This window comes from Sminthopsis crassicaudata, chromosome 4, assembly GCF_048593235.1.
Source record: "Sminthopsis crassicaudata isolate SCR6 chromosome 4, ASM4859323v1, whole genome shotgun sequence".
NCBI lineage: Eukaryota > Metazoa > Chordata > Mammalia > Dasyuromorphia > Dasyuridae > Sminthopsis > Sminthopsis crassicaudata.
Genome location: NC_133620.1, coordinates 110,970,474 through 110,993,761, shown reverse-complemented (window position 1 = coordinate 110,993,761; position 23,288 = coordinate 110,970,474). Strand labels below are relative to the sequence as shown.

Here is a 23,288-nt window from a genome sequence, read left to right as displayed (position 1 = left end):
GAGTGTTCATGATCTCATTTGGGGTTTTCTGGTCAAAGACTCTTGAGAGGTTTGTCATTTTCTTCTCTAACTTCTTTTATAGATAAGGAAACTGAAGCCCAGGATCACACAACTAGTATCTAAAGCCAATTTAAACTCAGGTCTTCTGACTTCAGGCCCAATGCTCTACCCACCTAGCTGCCCTTATATGCAAATGAGCTGATATAAAAATAAAATGCATAAAACATAAAAATTATTAAAAGAAGGAATACTATGCAAATGTTATTTCCTTTATACCAATCATTTTTATTAAGGGTATCACAAAGCCATCCATATCCTCACTTATGCTTTGGGACAAAAATTCTTCCCAGTTCAATCCTGTCCTCAATGGCAATTATAGAAAAAGCTTCAGACATGTGTGAACCATGTTCTGGATTTAGTAGAGCCTACGTGCAGACATCACTACAGAATGGTTCCTTCTGAGATGTCCAAAGACCAAGTCATGCCCCCGTTATGCTCCTATTCTCAGATAGGTTAAGATAAAGAAGTTCTTGATCTTAGATCTTTCTTCTCCTGAAATACAGACTGATGGGGTTTCTTATCTTATAAGAAGAAGTCCCAGGGAAATATATTAACTGACACATGAGGATGCATGAGGAACAATCTCAGAGTCATAACTACTAATTCTGGAACCAGGGCCAAGCTGCACAAAAGTCACCTGTTGTAGGTAGCATCATTTGAAGAACCACAAACCAACTTTGTAAGACAAATTCATAAAGGAAAGAGCTTGGAAAGAGATCCCAGACATCAACACCCAAAACCACCAGCCTTTTTAAGTCCTTTTTTGCTGGAAAAATTGACACTAGAAATATTAGGCATATATTAGGAGACACTTGAGGATTTTGGAAGACCACTTCTAGGAAACTTTCTCCTTATTAAGGAGGTTATAAGGCAGAATAGGTACATAGAGGATTTCACATGAATATTATAAAATATATAATTAACATTATTCTTTATGCTAAATTAGTGCAAAGCTCAAGTGTTTCTAACTGCTAAGAAGTACAAGTTCAATTAACATTGTCTAAATGTTACATGATAGAATGAAGGGTTTGGAATCAGAAAGCCCTCTGTTCAAATCCTGCCTCAAATACTAGCTGTATGATCATAAGACAATCACTTAAATTCCCTTAGTCTCAGTTTGCTCATCTGTAAAACGGGGATATTAATATTACCTATCTTGCCAAGTTATTACAAGGATAAAATGAGATAACCTAAATTATTTCATAAAACTTCTTTTGCAACTCTGAAACATTATTAAAATATTAATTATTATTGTTATTATGAAGCACCATGTTCACTCTAGATTCACTAGAACTAATTGCATATGCATCCAAATCACCACCATTAATCATGCAGTGTTCTGCCGTTATTGTATATAACTTTGATCCCCAAAATTTATATTGGGAAATATTTGGAAGCATCTTTTCTTGGAAGTTGGTTGAGCAATTATGATGCTTACACCTATGCATCATTTATACCTGGATTCTCAATATTCTTAAGTCACCGAAGGCTGGGGAAAATTTGGCCTCACATGCTGGTCAATGCTAAGGAGATTCACTTTGCCATTATAATTAATAAGGAAACATTCCCCTCCTCCTCTTCAAATGTACTTTCCCTTGGAAACTCTTCATCATATAACAAATCACACAGTGCCCAGAAGCACTTTTTATCTGTCATTTATTTCATTTTCCAAGGAAGCACTTCTCTCTCTAACATGATTGTTTCTGTTAATCCAGTCAACCTCCTATAGACATTCTATCTACCAGCATAGGAAGCCCCATAGTTGAAATATTCAATCTAATAAGATGTTGTACTTTAATTTCTGTCCCTGTGATGTATACCACATAGCTAAGCAATTTTAAGTAACAATGTTTAAGACCAAGGCTGACACCTTATGAAACAATCCAGTATGTTTTATTTTGCACAAGGGAGTTTATAGAAGTGAATCAATCCACCATAAGTCCAAATTTGACTCCTGCAAAATCAACCAGCAGGTACAACAAAGGCCATGAGAAAATACAAACAAACTATTTTAATCTCAAAATACTTTTCTCTCCTTATATTTCTTCCAAGAGATGCTGCAGCTGGAGAAGTTCTGTCAAAGGATTGGCTTAACAATGGCCAGTTCACTTTTCTGACTATTTTGGTGTCTAAGTTATATTACACAATGATGAATCCAGTTGGCCAACCCATAAGATATATAAAAAAGAGAAAAGCAACTCTAAAGCAACTCAAAAAGTAGCTATAAGACATAAATCCAGATTACATTACAATCTATAATCTTTATATTTCTAAGATTATATCCCTTTATTGTCTCACTCAACATCTCCCCATACAGGTGAGATCTTTTCTTTCTAATTCTTTTATATTAAAGCTTACTTATTTTAAGCTTTTATATATTTAAACTTACATAGAGCATATGGGTGCCTCTTTCTACTTCTTTGCTTGATATAATGGCAACATTTAAAAAACTTTAAAGGATCAATGGTAGGATTTCATCAATAATTTAATTCAATGTCTATTTAATAAGTACAAAGAACTATGCTCAATACTGCAACTATTGAGCACCAGACTTAAGTTTATATGTTACTTTTCTATTAAATCCTCTAAAAATCTAATTTCTCATTATGTATAATAAGTCTATACCCATCTTTTATTTAAAAATCCTTTCTTATTTCAACAAGTGCTATGGATTTTAGATAATTTCATTTATATTTGCTTGAAATAAAGATCTCTGTTCTATAACACGGAGGAGATTCCTTTCATCTCTAATCTTTAGTACAAGGATCTATACAGGAAGTTCAACATGACCCTAGTAAAGATCTAATAACTCTACATGGAGAAAATAAGGTACATCAGTGGCATTCCCAGGAGGAAAAGGCTAATTTGTGGAATTAAGATGATTCACTTTAATGTTTCAAAGTGTCCATCAATTATAACAATTTAGTTTTAATGACACTGATACAAAACTGATCCTCTTAATCCTATTAATTACTCCTATTTAGAAGGAAGACAACTCTGTAAGAATCCTCAAACAAGTTTGTTTGAACTTAGCTCTATTTAACATAAAACTTCCCTTACCTACATAGTTCTCCACTGCTTTACTTTTTTCTCTAGATCATTTTTTTCTTTTTCTCCTATTTCCCTGATGTGTCTCCATGTGGATACATATTCAGTCTAACACTATGAACCCTTACCCAACCCAACAACCCTCTTATTGCTGATTCTTCTTCCCTCTTATACCTGAAACCAAAGTCTTCCATCTGTATCCAAAGATAACTAAAACCTCCAAATCACAGTAATGCTCTGAACTTAATCATTTATGTTTGCTCAATTACTTCTCCCAATGTTACCTGTCCCTGCCAGTCATCAGAGAATACATATTCCCCAAGACATGGTTCTGACCATTTCTTTTTTAATGTGAGTGAGGCATTTGGAAGAGCACTACCATTGAATGAGTGCTAAATTTTATTTCTTTCAAATGAAAAAACAATCAGATTGCTATTGTTAAATAAAAACTCAAAGACTGAACCTAATAAAATCTCAGTTATTCAGTTCCTTTTTATCCATACTCTAATTTTGCACCTCTTTCTTTAAAAGATTATATTAATATAATAGCATTAGTCCTTAATACAAGGAAATATTAGAGAAAAGAAGCTATCCATTCAGTCCCAAAGACCTAGTATCATAAAGAGATTCTATTATATTTTATATATGCATAGTGTTATGCTTCTGAGGAGCTCAAATCACATTTCCAAAATCACTTCATTTATCCTTCAATATTCCTGAAATCTTGGCAAGGGAGACAAAGAGTATTGCTTTTTCCTATTTATTTATAGAAAAATCAAGGTACAGAACATCTAAATGCCTTTCATAAAATAATTTAGAAAATCTACTGTAATCTTAGAGAAAAAACAAGTCTTAATTATTCACCCCAAGTGAGATTTCTAGCATCTTCTCCAGCCCATTCCCCAGTGCTTTAAACCATATCACCCCAATCATACAAAAGGAGTCTGAAACTTGCTGATAAAATTCTTTTTCTATAAATTCTAAATGGTACATGAGTCCTTATCTGAACAAAGAAATTCATTCCCCCTTTATGTAAGAGGTCCTGGCCACAACAGGGATACAAGGTAAATAAAGCATAAATCATCACACACACACACACACACACACACACACACACACACACACACACACTGAAAGTTACAAATATGCCCCAAATAATCTTATTATATTAATATACAGTGCAAATCTGATAGAAAATACTTATTATAGCATCAAACACACCTATGTGAATGTACAACTTGTCCAAAATTTACTATAACAAATTAACAAACCCCTGCATTTTGGAGTGACTCAATGAATTTAATCATATATAAATTAATAATAAAAACTTCCATAAAATACTAGTTTTCAAGTAGACTCAACATGATCCAGAAATTTAGAAAGTAAATTTCCAAAAGAGCCTCTTTTCCCATAAATGTTTAGAAGATTGTAAAAGATACTCACAGAAGAAGGTCTTTTTTGCTCGTGGGTTCATCATTTGGTGATGTTTTCATCAGGAGTCATCATGCTTTTGATCCTTAATATTATTCTTCTTTGAAGGTTTCTTCTCTGTAAATCTCTGAACAAGGTCACATCCACTCCCAAGACATCGTCCCATACTGTTTTCTTGCTTTCATGAACGCTGCTCCCATAGATGGATTTCCTGTCCAAAAGACTCAAAAGTGAACGTGCGTTGCTGAATGCTAGTGAACTATGCTACCAAAATACTCACTGTCTTAGCAATTTGGCTCAGGAGCATTTTCCCTGATTAGGGATGATGAAGAACTGCAACCCAACTGTTCCAGAGGACTTTAAAAGACAGATGCTTCTTCCTTACTATGAATGAGCAGATCAAAATCATTAGTGCCATTTATTCTCACTAGTTCTCTGGGCTTATGTACTATTTACACACAAAGCATCCCTGTACTGTATGCCATATAATGACCCTACCAATTGCTAGAGGATTAATATATCAAGTATATTTTAGAGTCAGCGTTAGTATGCTTTGAAGTACATAATGTTTTCCATTCTTGAAAGGACAAAGAGATCTACGTTGTCAAAGTTTATTTTTAAGCTAGTGTGCTTGCTAAGTGCAGTGGCGAACAGGCTTTCCGTGCCTGTAGTACCATTGCTGGAACCTATTAATGCAAACAGATGAATTCTTGGCCTGAATCCACATAGGCTTTTATTTCTTTTTCCTTACCTTATCTAACTTTGCATTGATTACAGCATTTTTTTTCAATTCAGAAATACTATCAATTTGGTTAGCCTTCTTATTTTAATTCTGCCAACGTTGATGTACTGTGGAAAAGCAAAATGAGATGCAAGATCCAATGGGCTTGGCTGGACTGAGAAAGTTATTCATCGGACGTAGATTCCATTACTGAAAAAGTTTTGGGGACCTTTGAGAGAACAAGTAGGAGAAAGAGAGAGGGAGAAAGAGAAAACACCATGCTGTGATTATTAGCTTTGCCTCTTCACATGTTCTCTCATTGTTTGGAAAGCAAATTGCTCTGGTTTGCATAACCCCCTACTGGTATGCTCAACCCACCAAAATTAGCCCACATGTCATCTAATACCAGTCTAAAACTTGTGGAAACACATTATTGCTCTTATTAAAGCCATAACAAAATACAGCTGAGCTGTGTGTGTTAGGTGGTAGGGTGACCCAGAGGTAATACAATCTGTGTTGTGGAATTTCTAGCCCTAATTTTAAACATCTGGTTTTGATAGGACAATAAATGTGATAATGTACATTAAAATGCCAGCGTCCAAGTAATGTGACCCTTCCACCTAACTAAAGCAACACTTGTGCTTCAAATCACATAAATGATACATACAAAAATGACTACTGACCCACCTCCAATAGGACGAGTATTCAACTGTTTTGTTTTGTTTTTCTCCCCCAGAAGTGGGAATAAGTTTTCAATGAACCATTTACACCCTCTTGTCTGGTCCCCCTGTGACCAGCTGCATGAGTTTATGAGGCAGCTGGGGAAGATTAAGGAGGTAGGTCTGTGTTTGTGAAAAAGACCAAAGCTAACTGGACCAGAGAGAAGACTGAACCCCTGACCTTGGTCTTATTGATACCATGCCATGTTCCATTTAACTGAACTAATTAGCTGGAGGCAAAAGAACAGGTTAAGATCTATCAGTTACTTCTATGGCTCCTTGAAAATGCTGTGTACATCTTAAAAGGGATATTGATAATTTTATCCCAATATAGGTAAATGGAGGCACAGTGTCCTCAAATGACTTTAAAACACAAGTGATTCAGTCATGGAAGTAGTCCTAGAATCTTGAAGTTAAGAATGAAAACTCTTTATGATTAGTCACTTGGAGACAGGTTTGGCTCTTGCAAAGTGCTACCCGATCCAGAACAATGTGCCCAGATTCCACACATCGCTTTAAAGATATGCTTAAGGAGAGAGAAGGAGAACATTGAATAGAATAATCAAAAGTAAGGGTATATTTTGGAGGGTAAAAATAAGAATGTCAGATGGGACAGGTAGAAACTGAACAAAAAACTGGAGGCTTTATCATTCCCTATGGAAGTGCCTGGGATCTAGCTAGAAATTCCCTAGAAACCAAATAATTATTTTTGAATTTTTCCTATTATTAGTTCTGAGATACTCCTCACACTTTAAAAAAAATTTCCTATGGCCTGGATTAGAAGAAAATTTCTGATAGTCTTTGTCAGAGACAAATTATGGAAAGATGTACTTTGGCTTCCATTTCCAGCTGCCATTATTGTCCTCACTTTGCCCAACCTCCCAGCAAATGAACATCTTGCACCAATGTTACTCAGGATCTCAGCCCTTTGTCAAAAAGAAGAATGTATCCAAATAGGTCCAAAATATCAGGAATCTTGAAAAATGACCCACACCCCTGTTTTCTCCTGACATGCAAAGCTTCATGAGTCAGGTGAAAGGTATTTGAGGGAGCTGGCCTAGGGGGGAAATCTAAGAAGGGAGAGTGAAGGGGGGGGGAAGCACTCTGTCTCAGTAGGAGCCAAACCCCAAACCTTTTCAAAGGCGTGAAAACATTCAGACCGCTTCAATTTGGTGTTGTTTTTTTTTTCCCTTCCCTTTTTTTTTTTTTTTCCGGGGCCTCTCTCCTTCCTGGTTCTGGCCAGCCCCACACAGAAGTCTTGCGACATGAGCCATTTCCACGGAATTTCAGATCCTGCCAAAAACAGGAGGGATCGGAAATTTCGTGAGAATGGTTATTCTTAGGAGATTTCCATCCCAGATTCTTAACCAGTGTGGCTCAGATAAGCATCCAAAAGTCATTGCCAAACCTTCCCAGATCCCCAATGTACTTCTTTTCATTCAATTCAGCATACAAAGGCTTTAAAGGAAAAGAGAATTCTGCATCTCATGGAAATTTTGTTTTCTCAATGCCTGTCCCAGAGTCTACCATCTATTTAAAGAGAGGTTTGGGATTTGGTTTGCGACACAAACATCAGGTTTGAGTCCTCGACAACATGTTCATTTTTGTCAGCAAGGACATGTTTATAGCCTCCGAATCAAAACAACCTGGCCACAAAACTTTCCTTTTCAAAAATATTTTTGTTGCTCTGTTGCTTTTCAGCAAATATCCAGCATGAAAATGGTATCCTGTTAACATGTTGTATCCCTGTGTAGCTGCTTCAAGACCTCCTATGAAATTTAATGTCCTCTTTGCTTTTGGGTAAAGACATGGACTATATACCTCAACAAGTGGGTCGTTTGTTTTAATTCTTGATTTTTTTCCATGCATCTAGCCTAATCCACTCTTTGTACAGGTGTAAAATTAAGTTAATATTTCTAAAGCATACTTCAGTCCATGTCATTCCCCTGTTCAAGAAATTTCAGTAATTCCCTGATGTTTTTTGAATTAAATACGAACTCCTCTTGTCATTTAAAGCCTTTTGAAAATCATTTCCAACTTATATTTTATTCCAATTACACTTTACTCCTCATTCACTCTGTGTTACTGTGAAACTAGTTTACTTGGGATTCCATCCACATTACATTTAGTCTTAGGTCTCCAAGCCTTTTCCTAGCCTTCCTCTCAAACATCGAAGATTTATTCTCCCTTCTGGCTCCTGAAACCCCCCAACTTCTTATCAGACTCAGAACAAGTGCACCCTGTTAACGGTTTTTGGGTTTCTCTCAGGTCCTACTGAGTCACTCAAAATTATCTTGTACTTAGATTGAATTTATTTTGCATTTATTTACATGAGTATAAATTGTTTCTCCTCAGTAGAATATAAACTCCTCTATGGCAGCAACTATTTCATTTTTTATATATGTATATATATTTTTCAGCACAATGCTTGTCATATAGCAAAGGATTAATAGATGCTTATTGAATTAAATAGAATTCAACTGAATGGAATCAGTCTGAATTACTCACAAGTCTGAGAGTATTCTTTTTTAAAAGAAACGCACTTTCAGTAAAGTATATGTAGTGAAGCAATGTATAGAATGCTAAGCCTGGACACAGACTCATCTTCCTGAATTCAAATCTGATTTTAGCCATTATTAGCTGTGTGACTCTAGGCAAGTTTCTTAATCCTGTTTGCCTCAGTTTCATCATCTGTAAAATGAGCTGAAGAAGGAAATGGCAAACCAGTATCTCTGCCAAGAAAACCCCAAATGGGGTCACAAAGAGTTGGACATGACTGAAAAACAAACTAACATGTATAGTAACTCAAACTAAGCTAATAAATCTTGAAGGAATAATTTACCAGGATTTGAATTAATAAACAAAAAGTATTTTTCTTATTCAATAAATTATTTAGTGTAAATCTATGTTTGAAGCACACTTTTAAGGTCTTTTATATCACTAATATAGGCATTTTCTTTAACAGATCACAACTTATCCACTTTCTATCTATCCCTAGGTCATTTTGTTTAATTAGTTATAATGACCAAAGAACTCGTCACCAAGTGAGGTCTATCAGAGATGGAGTCTCTCCATACTTCACTAAATTAGTCTTTGGAAAGCAGAGCTAGTCAAGTACACAATCTGCCCTCAAAGAGTTTCCAGAATGGTAGAATTAGTCATAGTTTATAAATAAATTTAAAAAAATTAACTCCTTGACTAACCAAAGAACTTATTTCTTCCCCTCATTTGTTCTCCACCACCACTTTTAATAAGCACAATTTTCATTCTTCCTCCCCAATCTTTATATCAACTATACTCTTCTCCTCATACCTATATTTTCCCCTATATGTATTTATTCATATTGTACTCCATGACAGACACTTTTTAAAATGCAGATGTAATGTGATTCATTGCTGCTGAGTAAATTTGCTTGATGTCTTTATTCTTTTTCTAGAGGAGTACCATGTCTACATGTTCTATAACAGAACACTGCTAATAACAATTAGGTATTTACTATAGACAATTCTTGATTATCTGCAAGTGCATTATTAACAGTATTATTAACAGTAGTGACTCAAATTCCTATGCATGGTACAATGGGAAAAGATCTAAGTTCAGAAGACAGATGATCTGAGCTCAAGGCTTTTTACTTTTTCTTCCCACCATTCTTTCATATATAAAATAAAAGATTTGTTCTGGATAACTCCTAGGCTTCCTCCAGCTCTAAATCTACAAGAGCTAACTACTTGGGGGTTTTTTTGTTGTTGTTATTGTTTGTTCTTCCTTCTAAAAGGATCAATCACATCATGAGGGTGATGTCTTGATTTGCATATAAATTGGATTTAAGCAAGGCAGAACTGCACAAAAATCTCTGTTCACTTCCTCTTCTAGTCATGGAAATCTTGTGGTGAGACAAAGATCTAAATGACAGGTGATAGTCCCACTTGCTTTATTTACATCTCAGCTCCCTCTCTCTTTGAATTTAACTAATAGGGAAGATTTTTAAAATATCTACAATAATTTGCTATACTTATGGTTTCGCATCTCTGTGTGAGGTCATTTTATTTTTCTACAAAGCAGTTTTCCAGGAGACATTGAATTATAGACAACGTCAGGGAAACTACACAGTTTTGCAGCACTTCCTAAAATAGGCTTTTGAGGTACAAATATATATATATATGTGTGTGTGTGTGTGTGTGTGTGTGTGTGTGTGTGTGTGTGTGTGTGTGTATGTGTGTATATATATATATATACACATATATATAATATATTATATATATATGGATTACATAATAAAATTCCCAATTTAAATATGGACCCACATTGCAAAATAAAGAACAATCCCTTCTTTTACCCTATTTGAGGACTTTGTTTACTTCTACCAACTCTTTTAATGCAGATAACTTTAGAGTTGATTATCAGTGTTTGGTAATGATAGACGAAATGGTGGAGGAGATATGTGGCTTGATGACTACTAGACAAGTAGATTAGTAGAGTTCTGGGCTGAGAGTCAGCTTAAATTCGAGATCAAATACTGCCTTTAGCACAAATCTCTATTAGCCTCTTCCCTCAGCCTTACTGATCTGTAAAACAATGATATTAGCAACTACCTTAGAGGGCTCTCATGAGAATCAAGTGAGCTAATATGTATGAATTGTTTTTGTTAGCCTTAAAGTGCAATCTAAATCTTAGGTATTATTATAATGATGGTGATGTTGTCACAGATGTCACTGTCTCTAGGAAGTTCACCAGATTTGTTTTTCTCTCTCTTTACTTCTATTACTTCTAACTTTTCATAACAGAGCATGCTTAACTATTTGTGGATGGCATGTGAAATAAATAATACTCTGCTCTCTTAAGTTCCTTTTAGCTCTTCTGCTCAATAAATTCATGGTTTATAAAACATAGTTCTCAAGGGTTTTTCCCATAGGGTTGACAGGTTTTATTTAAGCTGATTAGCATGTACTTTGGAAAATATAAGCCATAAAACTTGGGAATTGATTACTCTAGGAGAAGTAAAAATTCTTTAGAAAAGAATGTTTTGATTATCTAGGCAATCAAAATAAATATCAATGAATTGAACTGCTTTGAAAAAGTACCTTTCAGCCTAACTATGAAAGATTTTTTCTTCCTTTTGAATTCTATGTGGTTTCAGATTAAAATACAACTTAGTGATAAAAGTTATCTTTAAAAAGCAACATTTAACAACCTCACCACCCAGTGTATGATATAGGATATATTTGGTGCCATCTTTATTATACTTTGTCAGCAAAATAGAATGAATTATTTTTAGCTGAATTGACTTAATTCAGTGCATAGTAAATAATGGAATAACAGTATTTTGGATGTGGGGTCTATTATCTATTCATATATATTTATATATATATGGGTGTAAGTGTGTATCACAATAGATAATTATTCAAAGTTCATTTAAGTAGCTTGTTTAAAATAAGGTTGACAGAAATATACCCTAAAGTTACTTCTGAATTGACTTAAGGAGAATAAATATTGATGAACTCATCCGAAAGTATTTTTAAGACATTCAGAATTTAAGAACTCTTTTCAGACTGATAATTTTTAAAGTCAAAAAAATCCAGTTAAATTAGTTTTCATTTGCATAGGGAGTCTTTTGATTTTATTTAAATCAAGTCAGAACTAATAGCCCTGATTATATCATAACTATTTCTTTATGCTGCATTTAGTCTATCTAGCCATTTCTGATAGATAATTCAATATTAATAAATCAATCTACAGGCATGTGTCAGAAACCTTGACATAGAAACTAAGAACACTTCAGAATCAGGAAGACTAAATGTGGGTTGATTCCCTGCCTTTTACACATATAGACTATATGGGCAAGTCATTTGACCTTTTAATGGATACTGTCTAATTTTATAGGTTTTTGAGATGACAATTTAAATTTTTTAATAGTTTTTATTTACCAGATATATGCATGGGTAATTTTACAACATTGACAATTGCCAAACCTTTTGTTCTAATTTTTCCCCTCCTTTCCCCCTCCCCCCCATGGCAGGTTGACCAATACATGTTAAATATGTTAAATAAATTAAATACAATACATATATACATGTCCAAACAGTACAATTTACATTTTGGTAGCAAGCATTACTTGTCATAACATGTTAAAAGAGGAGAACAATATAGAGCAAGGCTGAAAGCTAAAGATACAAAAATGCTTCCACCGTTGTTAGAAGCCCACTGACTAGTACTATAGATCCATTTAGTCTCATAATACTAATCTGCCTCTTGGACAAGCAACCAAGTGAGGCAGCTAGCTGGCATCAGGAAAACTTGAGTTCATATTCAACCTCAAACACTTGCTAGTTGTGTGACCCTGGGAAGTTATTTAACTTCTCTTTCAACCCCAAATCTTGTATGCTAAGCTCAATTTGTGCTTATCAAAGCAAGGTTTTTCAAGGTGGAGGCCACCTAATCCAACCTCTATTTGACTAAGAATATTCTCTGCAACTAATCATAAAGTCATCTATCTGACCTATAGAATAGGTAATTCACTGTCTCCTGAAGTGATACACTCTCCTCTTGGCTAGCTCTCTTTGGTAAGTTTCCATCAAACTTAAATCTATGTTTCTGCAATGTAAATAAGTCAGATCGATATTTTTGAACTAGGCAAAAATTAGTGAATGTGACTTCTAAAATTTGTCATGAAAATCCTTATAAATTCTATAACTTTATGCTGCAAGAGAATATGGATGTCACCACAAAACAAACAAACCAGAAGCTTGAGTCTAGTTGCCCTTCTGCAAAGGCATAGACTAAGTCCAAAAAAGAGCCAAACTACCTAAAAATACAATAGGTTTTAAGCCTCATGTTTATGACAGTAATGACTAAGAGTCACACCACTGTTTTCTCCCACTTTTATTTTCCATTTGAGAGGTGCAACACTAGGGTTTGCCATTTTTCCCCTATTGGAAAGTAGCCTCATGTGCCTATGTTTCCTTTTTTTAAATGGCCATTATAAAAAGCTCCAGTAGTGTGAGGTGAAGCCATTAGTGACCAAGGACACACATTATGCCAATGCACACCCGAAACTCAACAAGAGCTGAGTTTCCATTTCCTAAAAGAACATGGAACAAGATGGTGCCAGTGGAAAAGCACTCACAGGGACTTATAAAACTAGCTAAACAAGTCTGTCATCTCTCTCTAGGGCTTCAAAGGCCCCTGAAAACCACGTAAAAGCCAAAGCAGGGCAGGGGAAATTCTGGCCTCATTTTAATACATCTCAAGGGAAGTAAAAACAGAGTGTAAATTTCCACCCAGAGCACAGGGATTGTACATTTACTTATAGTTGTTGTTGTTGAGGGGAGTGGGGTTTAAGAGTTAAAGTGCATAAGTCTTGCAACTGGCCAAGCAGGCCTTATAATACTTGAGGACAAGGAAAGGAAGAGGTAGGGCTGGAAGAGGTAGACCCTATGAGGGTACATAGGGGAAAAACTGCAATATTTTATCTCAGCCTCTGGAATTTAAATTAATGTTCTTCCTAATCATTTCTGATTTTTAACCTAGGTCTTGCACCAAAATACCATACCATGACTGTATGGAAATATTTTGTTTTTCAGGTTCTTCACATACATTTTCTCTAACACTGATAAAATAGAGTAAAATCTTTGTAAATATCACTAGCTGAATCAAAGAATCAGAGGACCTCAAAGTTGGAAGGGGCCTCAGTGATCATTTCACCATCTTACCTCAACAGTGAATCACATCTTCATTAATAAAACAAGGCCATGATGTTTTTGTTTTGAAAGAATATAATCATTGAATCATAAATTGATGGATAAAAGGAAGATTGAATTCAGTTTATTTTACAGATGAGAAAACTGAGATCAACTAACAAGGTTACAAGTTACATGGTGACAGGGTTAGAAAGTATCTGAAACAGGAACAGGTAAGTGGCACAGTGGATAGAACACTGAGCCTGGAGTCAGAAAGACAAGATCAAATCTTAACTGTGCGATCCTGGACCCAGTTTGCCTCAGCTGTTTGTAAAATGAGCTGAAGAAGAAAAAAAAAAAAAAAGAAAAAGTCAGAAAGCCTGAATTGACAACTTTCTGAAACCAAAACTAATGCTCTATCCACTAGAAATGGGATAGTGTAAAGATTTTTTGATGTGGAGTCAGATCTTATCCCTGCCATTTATCTGTCCTTGAAAAAATGTCCTTCCCATCTTCTAGCCTAGAGTTTCCTCATCTTTGTTTAGTTGCCCCTGTTTCATAAGTAAAGCAAAGTCCCAATGAGTGAAGTTCCCATTAATAAAACTTTGCTATTTCTAGATTATGAATCCAGAGGAATAAATCCTCATCTGTGATATCATTCTTTGATAAAAGTCATGAATCTATGAGTTAGAAGGAAGAGATCTCAGACACTGTCTAGTCCAACAAATAATTGAACAAAAATCCCTCTACAACGTAGTCAACAAGGGGTCACTGAGCTCCTACTTAAAGATCTTCCAGTGAAAGAGACGTACTACCTTAAAATTCCTTTAGAGTTTATAAGATATTTTTCAATTATTCTGAGGAAAAGACTAAAAATAAGTAAAAGGCCAGTAGAATTAGAATACCATCTGAGTCATCTTTCTTTGGTTTCTGCTTTTCCTCACTGCTATTTCTTTCTTCTTCCTCTTCCTAGCCTCTCTTCTATGCTAACTTGACTAGCCAGCCCCTGGAGCCAATGGTGCTTTATTTTTTTTTTTCTTTTTACTATAATGTCCTTGTTTCATAACTTGTTCCATATGTTTGTCATCCTTTATGAAATAGCTCCACGTTAGTTTCTCCAGCCTAATGTTTGAATCGTGACATGTGTTTTTTCCTATTCTTTTGTGATTTATTTTGGTGTCTGCATGAACTTGCTCTATAATGGTAAAAGGAATTTGCTTCGATTCATTCTTCCCGTAAGCTTTCCTGGTGCCTCTCAATATAATCCAACTACTCTTACAAAGCCAAGTGGGCAAATACATGTGGTGCCAGGCCACAAGAGTTTCCAGGGTTGCAAGCCACTACAATCCTAATACCATTCCTAACCACCCCACTCCCTAACTTTATTGCCCAGGGGAGAGGGGAATCCAGATTTCTCCATAGGCCCTTGGGCAAATTTTATATTATTTTCTAGGGCAAGTACAGTCTGCTTTTTGATATGACCATCTTAGATCTATGAAGATTTTGCACAGACCATCTCACTGTATCCCCACAATAAATATATCTCCAAGTTCATGCCATGATGTGTCTAAAACATAACAATGGTTCATCCATTCTATTTTTGGCTGTGGTTTCCTTAGAAAACTTGCATAAGTTTTTTAAGCATTTATCAAGTACCTACATAGTGGCATAAATATCTATCAATTCCCAAAATTGGAAATTCCCTGTATTTTATCACTAACCCCTCAAAAAATAAATAAACAAAAACCTAATTTCTTTCAATAATCCATTTTGGATTATCTGAGATGTCATTGTTCTAGATTCTATGTCTATTTACCAAATACTACCCCTTCAGGCACCTGACATTATTAGTTTACTAAATAAACATTTGTTTGATTAATTCTAAACACTAAAAACTGAGGAACCTCTTTTTTCAGTATCCTGACTTTTCATTCATAATTTCATTTTTATCTTCTCTAAACATGTCATGACTTTATTGACTTTGGATACATAACACCTTATTCATTAATTTTGGATTACAGGACTGAAGAATCTTTTTTTTAGTTTATCCTTATATGAAAGGGACTTTTTGATTTTTTTTTCTTAGAAAGATTATAACTTGAATTATGTACACTATTCCACATATACACATTCAGTATTTATGAAAAAGAGCAAGATGTTTTCTCCTTTTTGTTCCATTAGTAGTCTACCCAACAATGTGTAGACTTTCTTATTCCTTGTTCTCAAAGAAGGGTTGAAGTAATTCCTAAACTCCATTACTGGATGAGAGGGTAGAAACCACCAACTTGTAATATCTGCATTATTTTTCATTATCTCTGATTTGCCAATGTTGGAACTTTATTCCTTGATAGTAATTTTTTTAACTTTAAGAGTGGGATGATGGATTTACCCAATCCCACTTAAAGTAAGTAATAATATGTCCTCTCAGTCAATTCATTCACAGGCTTCAAACCAAGTACAAAAAAAAAAGGTGTTCAAACTGAAATGAACTCAACAAAAGACTCCTCCTCAGATAGACCAAGTAGTATGAGTTATGTCTCAGGGAATGTCTATAAATTATTAAATGCTGAAAACCACAATGAAAAAAAAAAGAGCCTAGATAATCATCTTTCTGAAAATCATCAAGGAAAACTGTCCTGATGTCCTAAAATCAGAAGGTTAAATAGCCATTGAAAGAATTCATTGATCACCTCCTGAAAGAGACTCCAAAATGAAAAACTCCAAGCAGCCAGAGAGAAACAATTTAAACATTAAGGAGCCACAATCAGGATTACCCAGGACCTAGCAGCTTTCATCTCAAAGGACAGAAGGCCCTAGAATCTGATATTCCAAAAAACAAAGGAACTTGGATTGCAGCCAAGAATCAATTATCCAGCTAAATTGAGCATTATCTGTCAGGGAAGAAGATGGACATTCAATGATACAGGCTAATTTCATTTATTTCTGATGAAAAGACCTGAGCTGAACAAAAAATTTGATCTTCAAATAGAGAAATCAAGAGAATCATAAAAAGATAAAAAGGAAAAAACTCTTGAGAACTATATTTCTATTATGGGTATACTTAGAGAGTGCAGGTATCATTTGATTTTATTGTCATAATATGAAAAAGAAACTACAGGTGGAGAGGGGATTGTACAGGAAAAAAAAGAAAAGGGAAGTAAAGTGAGGGAAATTATATCTCATGAAGAGGCAAAGAAAACCTATTATAATTGAGGGAAAGAAGGGAGGGGATGAAAATTGTGTGAATCTTATTTTCATCAGATTTGGCTCAAATAAAGAATATAAGACATATTTGGCTTCACAGAGAGACTTATCTCACCCTATAAGGAAGTGGGAGGGGAAATGGAAAAGAGGAAAGGAAAGGGGGAGGCTAATAGAAGGAAAAACAGAAGTAGTAGGGGAAAGGTATAAGAAAGAGGGAAGGGCTATAAAAGGGAAGGGCTGTTTGAGGGAGGTGGTGGTCAGAAGCAAAATACTGAAGAGGAGGGAAAGGGGGAAAGGAAAAGGAAAAAGAAAAATAACAGGGTAAATAAGATGGTGGAAAATACAGAATTAATCATTTTAACTGTAAATGTGAATGGGATGAACTCTCCCATAAATTATCAAGTGAATGAATGAGGGATTCCAATCCAGAAATTGGAGCAAGTATATCATCTCAGCATACCCCCTAAGGAGAAAATGTCAAAATGAACTGTGGCAGAAAAAAAAATCTTGAAGAGGAGTCATTGATTCTAAAGGCAACTAGTAGCAGCAAACCCAGGCTGAAGGGTCAGCTCTTTCTTCAATTTTCCCTCCCAGAAGCAGTCATAGATATTAAAATATAATCCACTATTTTGTTACTCATTTCCCACAAACTGAATTTTTCTTCAACCACAAAGAGGCCAGAAGTTAAGAAATAATAAATTTATATTGCACTTTAAGGTTTTCAAAGCACCTTACAAATGTTATTTCATTTATCCTCAACAACCCTGAGAAACAAATGGTAAATTATTTTGAATTTACAAATAAGGATACAAAAATTAAGTGACTTGTGCAAATTCACACAGCTAGTAAATAGTATAAGGTCATATTTTAACTCTACTCTTCCTAATTCCAGATTCAGTGCTCTATCTACCATACCACCTCATTGCTTCAGAATATAAAATAAATCAGAAAGCCCCACCTCTATTTGGATAATAGGAATTTTCCTAACTGGGGGCTTACAGCTATTATGACTAGAATTCATATGTTTTTCATCTAAAATAAAATCCCTACAACTTAAGAGGGAGTCAAGCATATATCTTGAACATCATCATATTCTCCCTGGACTCAAAACATGCTAATAATGGTTGCTGTAATGATAAGGGAATAAGCCAAAAGGCATTTATTAAGCATATACTATGTGTCAAGCACTGTGCTGGAGGCTAGGGATATAGAAAATAAAATGAGATAGATAGTTCCTTCCTTCAATGAGATTACATTCTATTAGGAGAAATACTGACATCTTAACCACACATGGGATCAAATGAGCCCAGAACTAATTATCTTCAGAGATTGATTACCTCCCTGAGCAGGTTAGACTATAGTCCTGGATCACTTGAGTTACCCAGAGACATATAGATTTCCTGGCAGAGACCCCGGCTACCTCAAAGCAATTGTGGACTACATCAATCTCCCAGGCTCTGGATCAAATGAAAAAACAAAACAAAACAAAACAAAATCTTTAAAAACTACTTATTTACTCCAAAGTGTCAAAATGGAAACCCAAGAACATCATGAAGGTAGGTTTTCCCTTGGTTCCATGATCCTGTCTAAATAATCAGCATAGTCATGCTGGATTTGCTCCTAATCCTCAAGGAAAAAATCAAAAAGAATTGCAAGTATGAAATGTTATTAGGTATTAAGGCAGAATGAAAGTCAAATTCTGGTTTTATGATTTGCTATCTCTGTGATCTTGACTAAGTGATTTGACATCTTTAGCTATAAAAAGAGGTAATGGAACTAAGGCCCTTTCTAACTCCAAGATCCTATGGAAAACTCTGAATCTGTCTTGCATTGATCTGTATCAGTCATTGTCATCAAGAAATGATTAAAGAAAACTGGCCCCAGTCCAGGGTTTAAATATATATATATATATATATATATATATATATATATATATATATATATATATATATATATATATGTGCTTACTGGCTTCCCAACAGTGACACTCCTTGTACCATTACAGGGTTATGGTAGCATGACTCTTCTCCCTTACATGGCCAAGATTCTTTCAGTAGATACTCTGCTACTGCTGCCAAGGCTAAGCCTGAAAGCAAAACAGTGTCTTCCTCCAACAGCTGGATTATTGCTGTAAATAATAATAAAATCTCAGAATGATCAGAAGCGATCTAGACTACGCCAAGAATCTCTTCTACAATACAAGAATTTCTTCTGCAATTTTGAAGACCTCCAGTGAAGGGAAATCTATTATCCCTTTAAACAACCCATTTCCTTTGGGATCATTGTAATACTAAAAAGAAGTGTTTTTTTTAAACACATAACAATATTTTATTTTTTCCAAATATATGTAAAGATAGCTTTCAACATTCATTTTTGTAAGATTTTGAGTTTCACATTTTTCTTTTTCCTCCCATCTCTCCCCACCCCCCAAGACATCAAGCATGATTTAGAATACACATATTCAATCATGTTATATTTCTATGTTAGGTATATTATGAAAGAAGAATCAGAACAAATCATGAGAGAGAGAAAAAAAGTGAATATTGTGTGCTTCAATCTGCGTTCAATCTCCAGAGTTCTTTCTCTGGATGAAAATTTTCCATCATAAGTCTTGGAACTGTTTTGGATCACTGTATGCCTGAGAACTAATAGTTAATGTGTACAATGTTCTGATTCTATTCCCTTCACTCAGCATCAGTTCATTGTAGTCTTTCCAGGCTTTTTTGAAATTTGTTTGCTCATTTTTATAAAAGATTTCTTAAAGAATAATAATATTCCATTACATTCATATACCACAACTTTTTCAGCTATTCCCCCAATTAATAGGGATTCCTTCAATTTAGCTTTTTTCTTTAGAATAATAGATAACATTTATACAATACATACTATATGACAGAGACTGTGCTAAGCATAGCTTTAAACAGCTCTTTCTTCTCTGTATCCTAATTTATCAAATCCCATTTATTTTGAGAGTTGGTCTTATTCTTTATTTTATCTTCCCCTTCTCCTCAAAATTTATTTTTTAAAAAATTTATTTTTATCCTTGGCTTTCCTAACCACTCATTCATTCTAAGTGTTAGTACTACCAATATGTTCTCGTTAAGACCATATCACACTTTTTGATTCATCTTCCATTACTTATTCTTGTTCCCACTTCCTATATGCATGCTTCTTTTAGAAATATGTTTTCTAATAAATTTCCTATGCATCCACATTCATCTCTGGCAACAATCTTTTTTTCTTTTGCTCAAAGTTCTTTTGCACTGGTTCTATGCAAAGTGTAGAGTTGTTGCCCCTAACATCTAAGACTGAGCTTTAGTTACTAAATACTTTAAATATGTACTCCAAGTGGCCACTAACTTCTTCAGGTATCTTCTGTAATTACTGAAATCTTGTAATAAAGCTCATATTCACTCTTTATGCATGCTAATGAGATCTTCATAGAATTAAATCTATTTGTTTTCCCATTTTATTATCTGAAAAAAAAATCTCCATCATCTGAAAATATGTAGTACTAAAGTCGATTTCTTCAAATCACCCCCATATAATTGCTGAGAAAGAGACTCAAGTAACATGAATAGTCCAAATATACTTTAGACACTGTTTTCATTATTCTAATGAATAATTTATATTATATTAATTATAGATTAATAATTATTATTTCAATAAATATCTTGTTCTGTATGTCTCCACCCAGGAAACTAAATACTTCAAATAAGCCAAGATTGAGTACCTACTTTGTAGCTATATTATACTATAAGATAAAATATAAAATAAAATTTTAGTGAAATAAACTAAATAAAACAGAATCCTTTAAATAAGTGCCCATTAGTTCCAACAATCTATGTAAATCTTCAGAGTTCTATTTTATTCATATGTTTTTCAGTCATGTCTGATTCTTTATGACCCCTTCTTTCTCTAGTTCATTTTACAGATGAAATAACTGAGGCAAACAGGGTAAAGTAATTTGTCCTGTGTCACATAGTAAGTGCCTGAGGCCTGATTTGAACTCATCAAGATGACTATTCTGACCTTAGGCTCTGTGTTCTAGCCACTGAATAACTTGGCTTCTCTCTGATCTTTTACATTCTATTTGAATAAAAATTCTTCATATAGGCAGGGATAATTTTGCCTTTCTTTTTTGCTTTGTATTCCCAGTTCTTACCTAAATGACTAGCAATTAGTAAAAAGCTTTTAATAAATGATTGAACCCAGGACTTTGTAGTTCTAGTCTAGAATTCAATCCACAATGACATCTAAGAAGCAGAAAAGTATCGGGATGGGGAAGAAGGAGAAATGGCCAGAAAGGAAAGAGAAAGAGACTTTGGAGAGAGTCTCCAAATAGGACTTTAAAATTTTGATACCCTAATTTACTGGGTGTCAGAGAAGTTTGAGGGGGGAAAGGAGAGTTTAAGATTTAATCATACAGTTTTCCAGTCCTCTCTAGTCATAATTCTACTAGAGATAATTCTGTAAACTTTTTAAAATTTGTTGACCTATAATCTTTAAGACAAGATTCTTCATGTTACATGAGGGCTTAATTATGTTTTGGAGAATTTTTCACTTCTGTGGTGTGGGGATCACATCATATGACATCACCCCATGCATTATTAACTCCCTTTCAAAAACACAATTTGCAAAATTCAAAAAATAAAGTATTTGTTTATAGATTAAAAATAACTCTCAGTAAAACAGTACTAACATCGCTCTGTTTCATCCCTTCTCCCTCATCTATTTAAAATTTCCAGAAGGCAGTATAAGTAGGTGCCTTTTTTCCAGAGAAAACATATCTCTGTCTTGGGCTGCATCTCAATACAAAAGAAGAAAGCTTCTAAGCTTATCTCAGCAACAGTCACAGTTCAAATGAAATGCTAAGCTACTCTAAAGGCCTTCTGTGGCAAAATAGTCACCACCAGCAGCAGCACCAAATTCTGTCTCCATAAAAGTTTTCCCAGGATTAAAGAACATATCCCATTTCTTTTATCTCTTAATAGATCTCCATAATACATACCATATTGGTATGTGTTTAACTCCAAAAATCAATATTTTCTTTCCTCTTTCCTTCTCTTCCACTTGAGAAAACATAGAAACTACTGATTGTGTTTTTGAAGGAGCAGATATAGAAATCTTATGAAAAGATGAATAGAGCCGAAATTGTGATAATCAAGCTCAAAAATATCATTTATGTTCTTGAAGATTTTAGGAAAGATTTTCAAAAGTTTAGAGAAAACATTTATTTTCCTACTCACCAGAGATTCTAAAGTGGAGTATAATCCAAGAATAATGAGAATATCTAATAAACAGAATTTGAAGTTGGAATTGTGAGTAATTGCAATGAGGAAGAAAAAAATTGATTATTATTTAAAGAGTGATGAAACTCTATAAGGAGCTGTTTGATAAAATAAATATAATACAACAAACATTCATTAAAGACCCTCTATTTATACAACTCTGTGCAAGGCACTAAGGAAAGTATAAAGTTTAGATCAGCACAATCCCTGCTCTGAAGAACCTTACAGGATAACAGGTTACTTTCATTCTTTTTTTTTTTTTTTTTTTTTTTTTTTTTTTTTTTTTTAAAGAAATTTCTTTTTGATTTAGTTTTGCTTTCCATATAAGCCTCCTTCCCTCAGTAAGGTCAACAATGGCCAAATCCAGTGGCTTTTTGGTCTTCTTTCTTTTAATTCTTTAAAGCTATTTGACACTCTTAATCAGACTATTCTCCTGTATATCACTCTTGACTGCTTATTCACCTGATTTCCCCACTTCATTAATCAACCAATGAGTATTTAATAAGTTCTTACAATATAGCAGGCATTGTTGTAGGCATTGAGGACACAAATACAAATGCAGAGAGGCAAGCCAAATGGGAACCTAGTTCTCTGAGCATGTTCAGCCTTCTCTTCCTACTCCCAAGCCACATGGAAAGGCTTGATGAGTTTGATTCTATAATTTTATAATGACATTAAATGGAAAGGCCTTCCTTGACACTTCAGAGAAAACGCAGGTGTAATATGACTTTCAGGTTACTATGCTGCAACTGAGTTTCATACAAAAAAACTCCCATTGGGGGGAAACTCAATAGCTTTTGACTCTGGTAGTGAGCAAAGCTTACTTGCTATGGACCTCTGGGTAGAGGAGGATATTCAGCCCTCTCTTAGCTGGAGCCAACAAGAAGCAGTAGCACAAGGCCCTGCTCTTGCTTCCCTTGTATCTATTATTTCCTGCTCTTGGATGAAGGGATATTGGAGATAGTTGTGATCTTGTCATCTTTAAAGGATCAAAAATGGGAATCACCAAAGATCTAAGAAAGAGAATCCATTCTGAAGTTTTCAGGCAAAAAGAAGTCACCTGCTTGACCCAGACAAGTATAGGTTTATTTCCAAAAGTTGTGTTTAACTTAAATAAAGAAGAGACCTAGTTCACTGG

At 34.6% G+C, this 23,288-nt stretch overlaps 1 protein-coding gene across 1 annotated transcript in view; it reads right to left on the bottom strand.

The window, feature by feature from the left end:
* Positions 1–4,889, bottom strand: part of KCNK2 (potassium two pore domain channel subfamily K member 2) — a 269,015-nt gene extending 264,126 nt beyond the window's left edge. Inside the window, exon 1 of the mRNA XM_074309154.1 lies at positions 4,552–4,889. Within this exon, the coding sequence (XP_074165255.1) occupies positions 4,552–4,585 (34 nt within the window). The 5' untranslated portion in view covers positions 4,586–4,889. The remainder of the gene's footprint in view (positions 1–4,551) is intronic.
* Between the last annotated feature and the right edge of the window lie 18,399 nt (positions 4,890–23,288).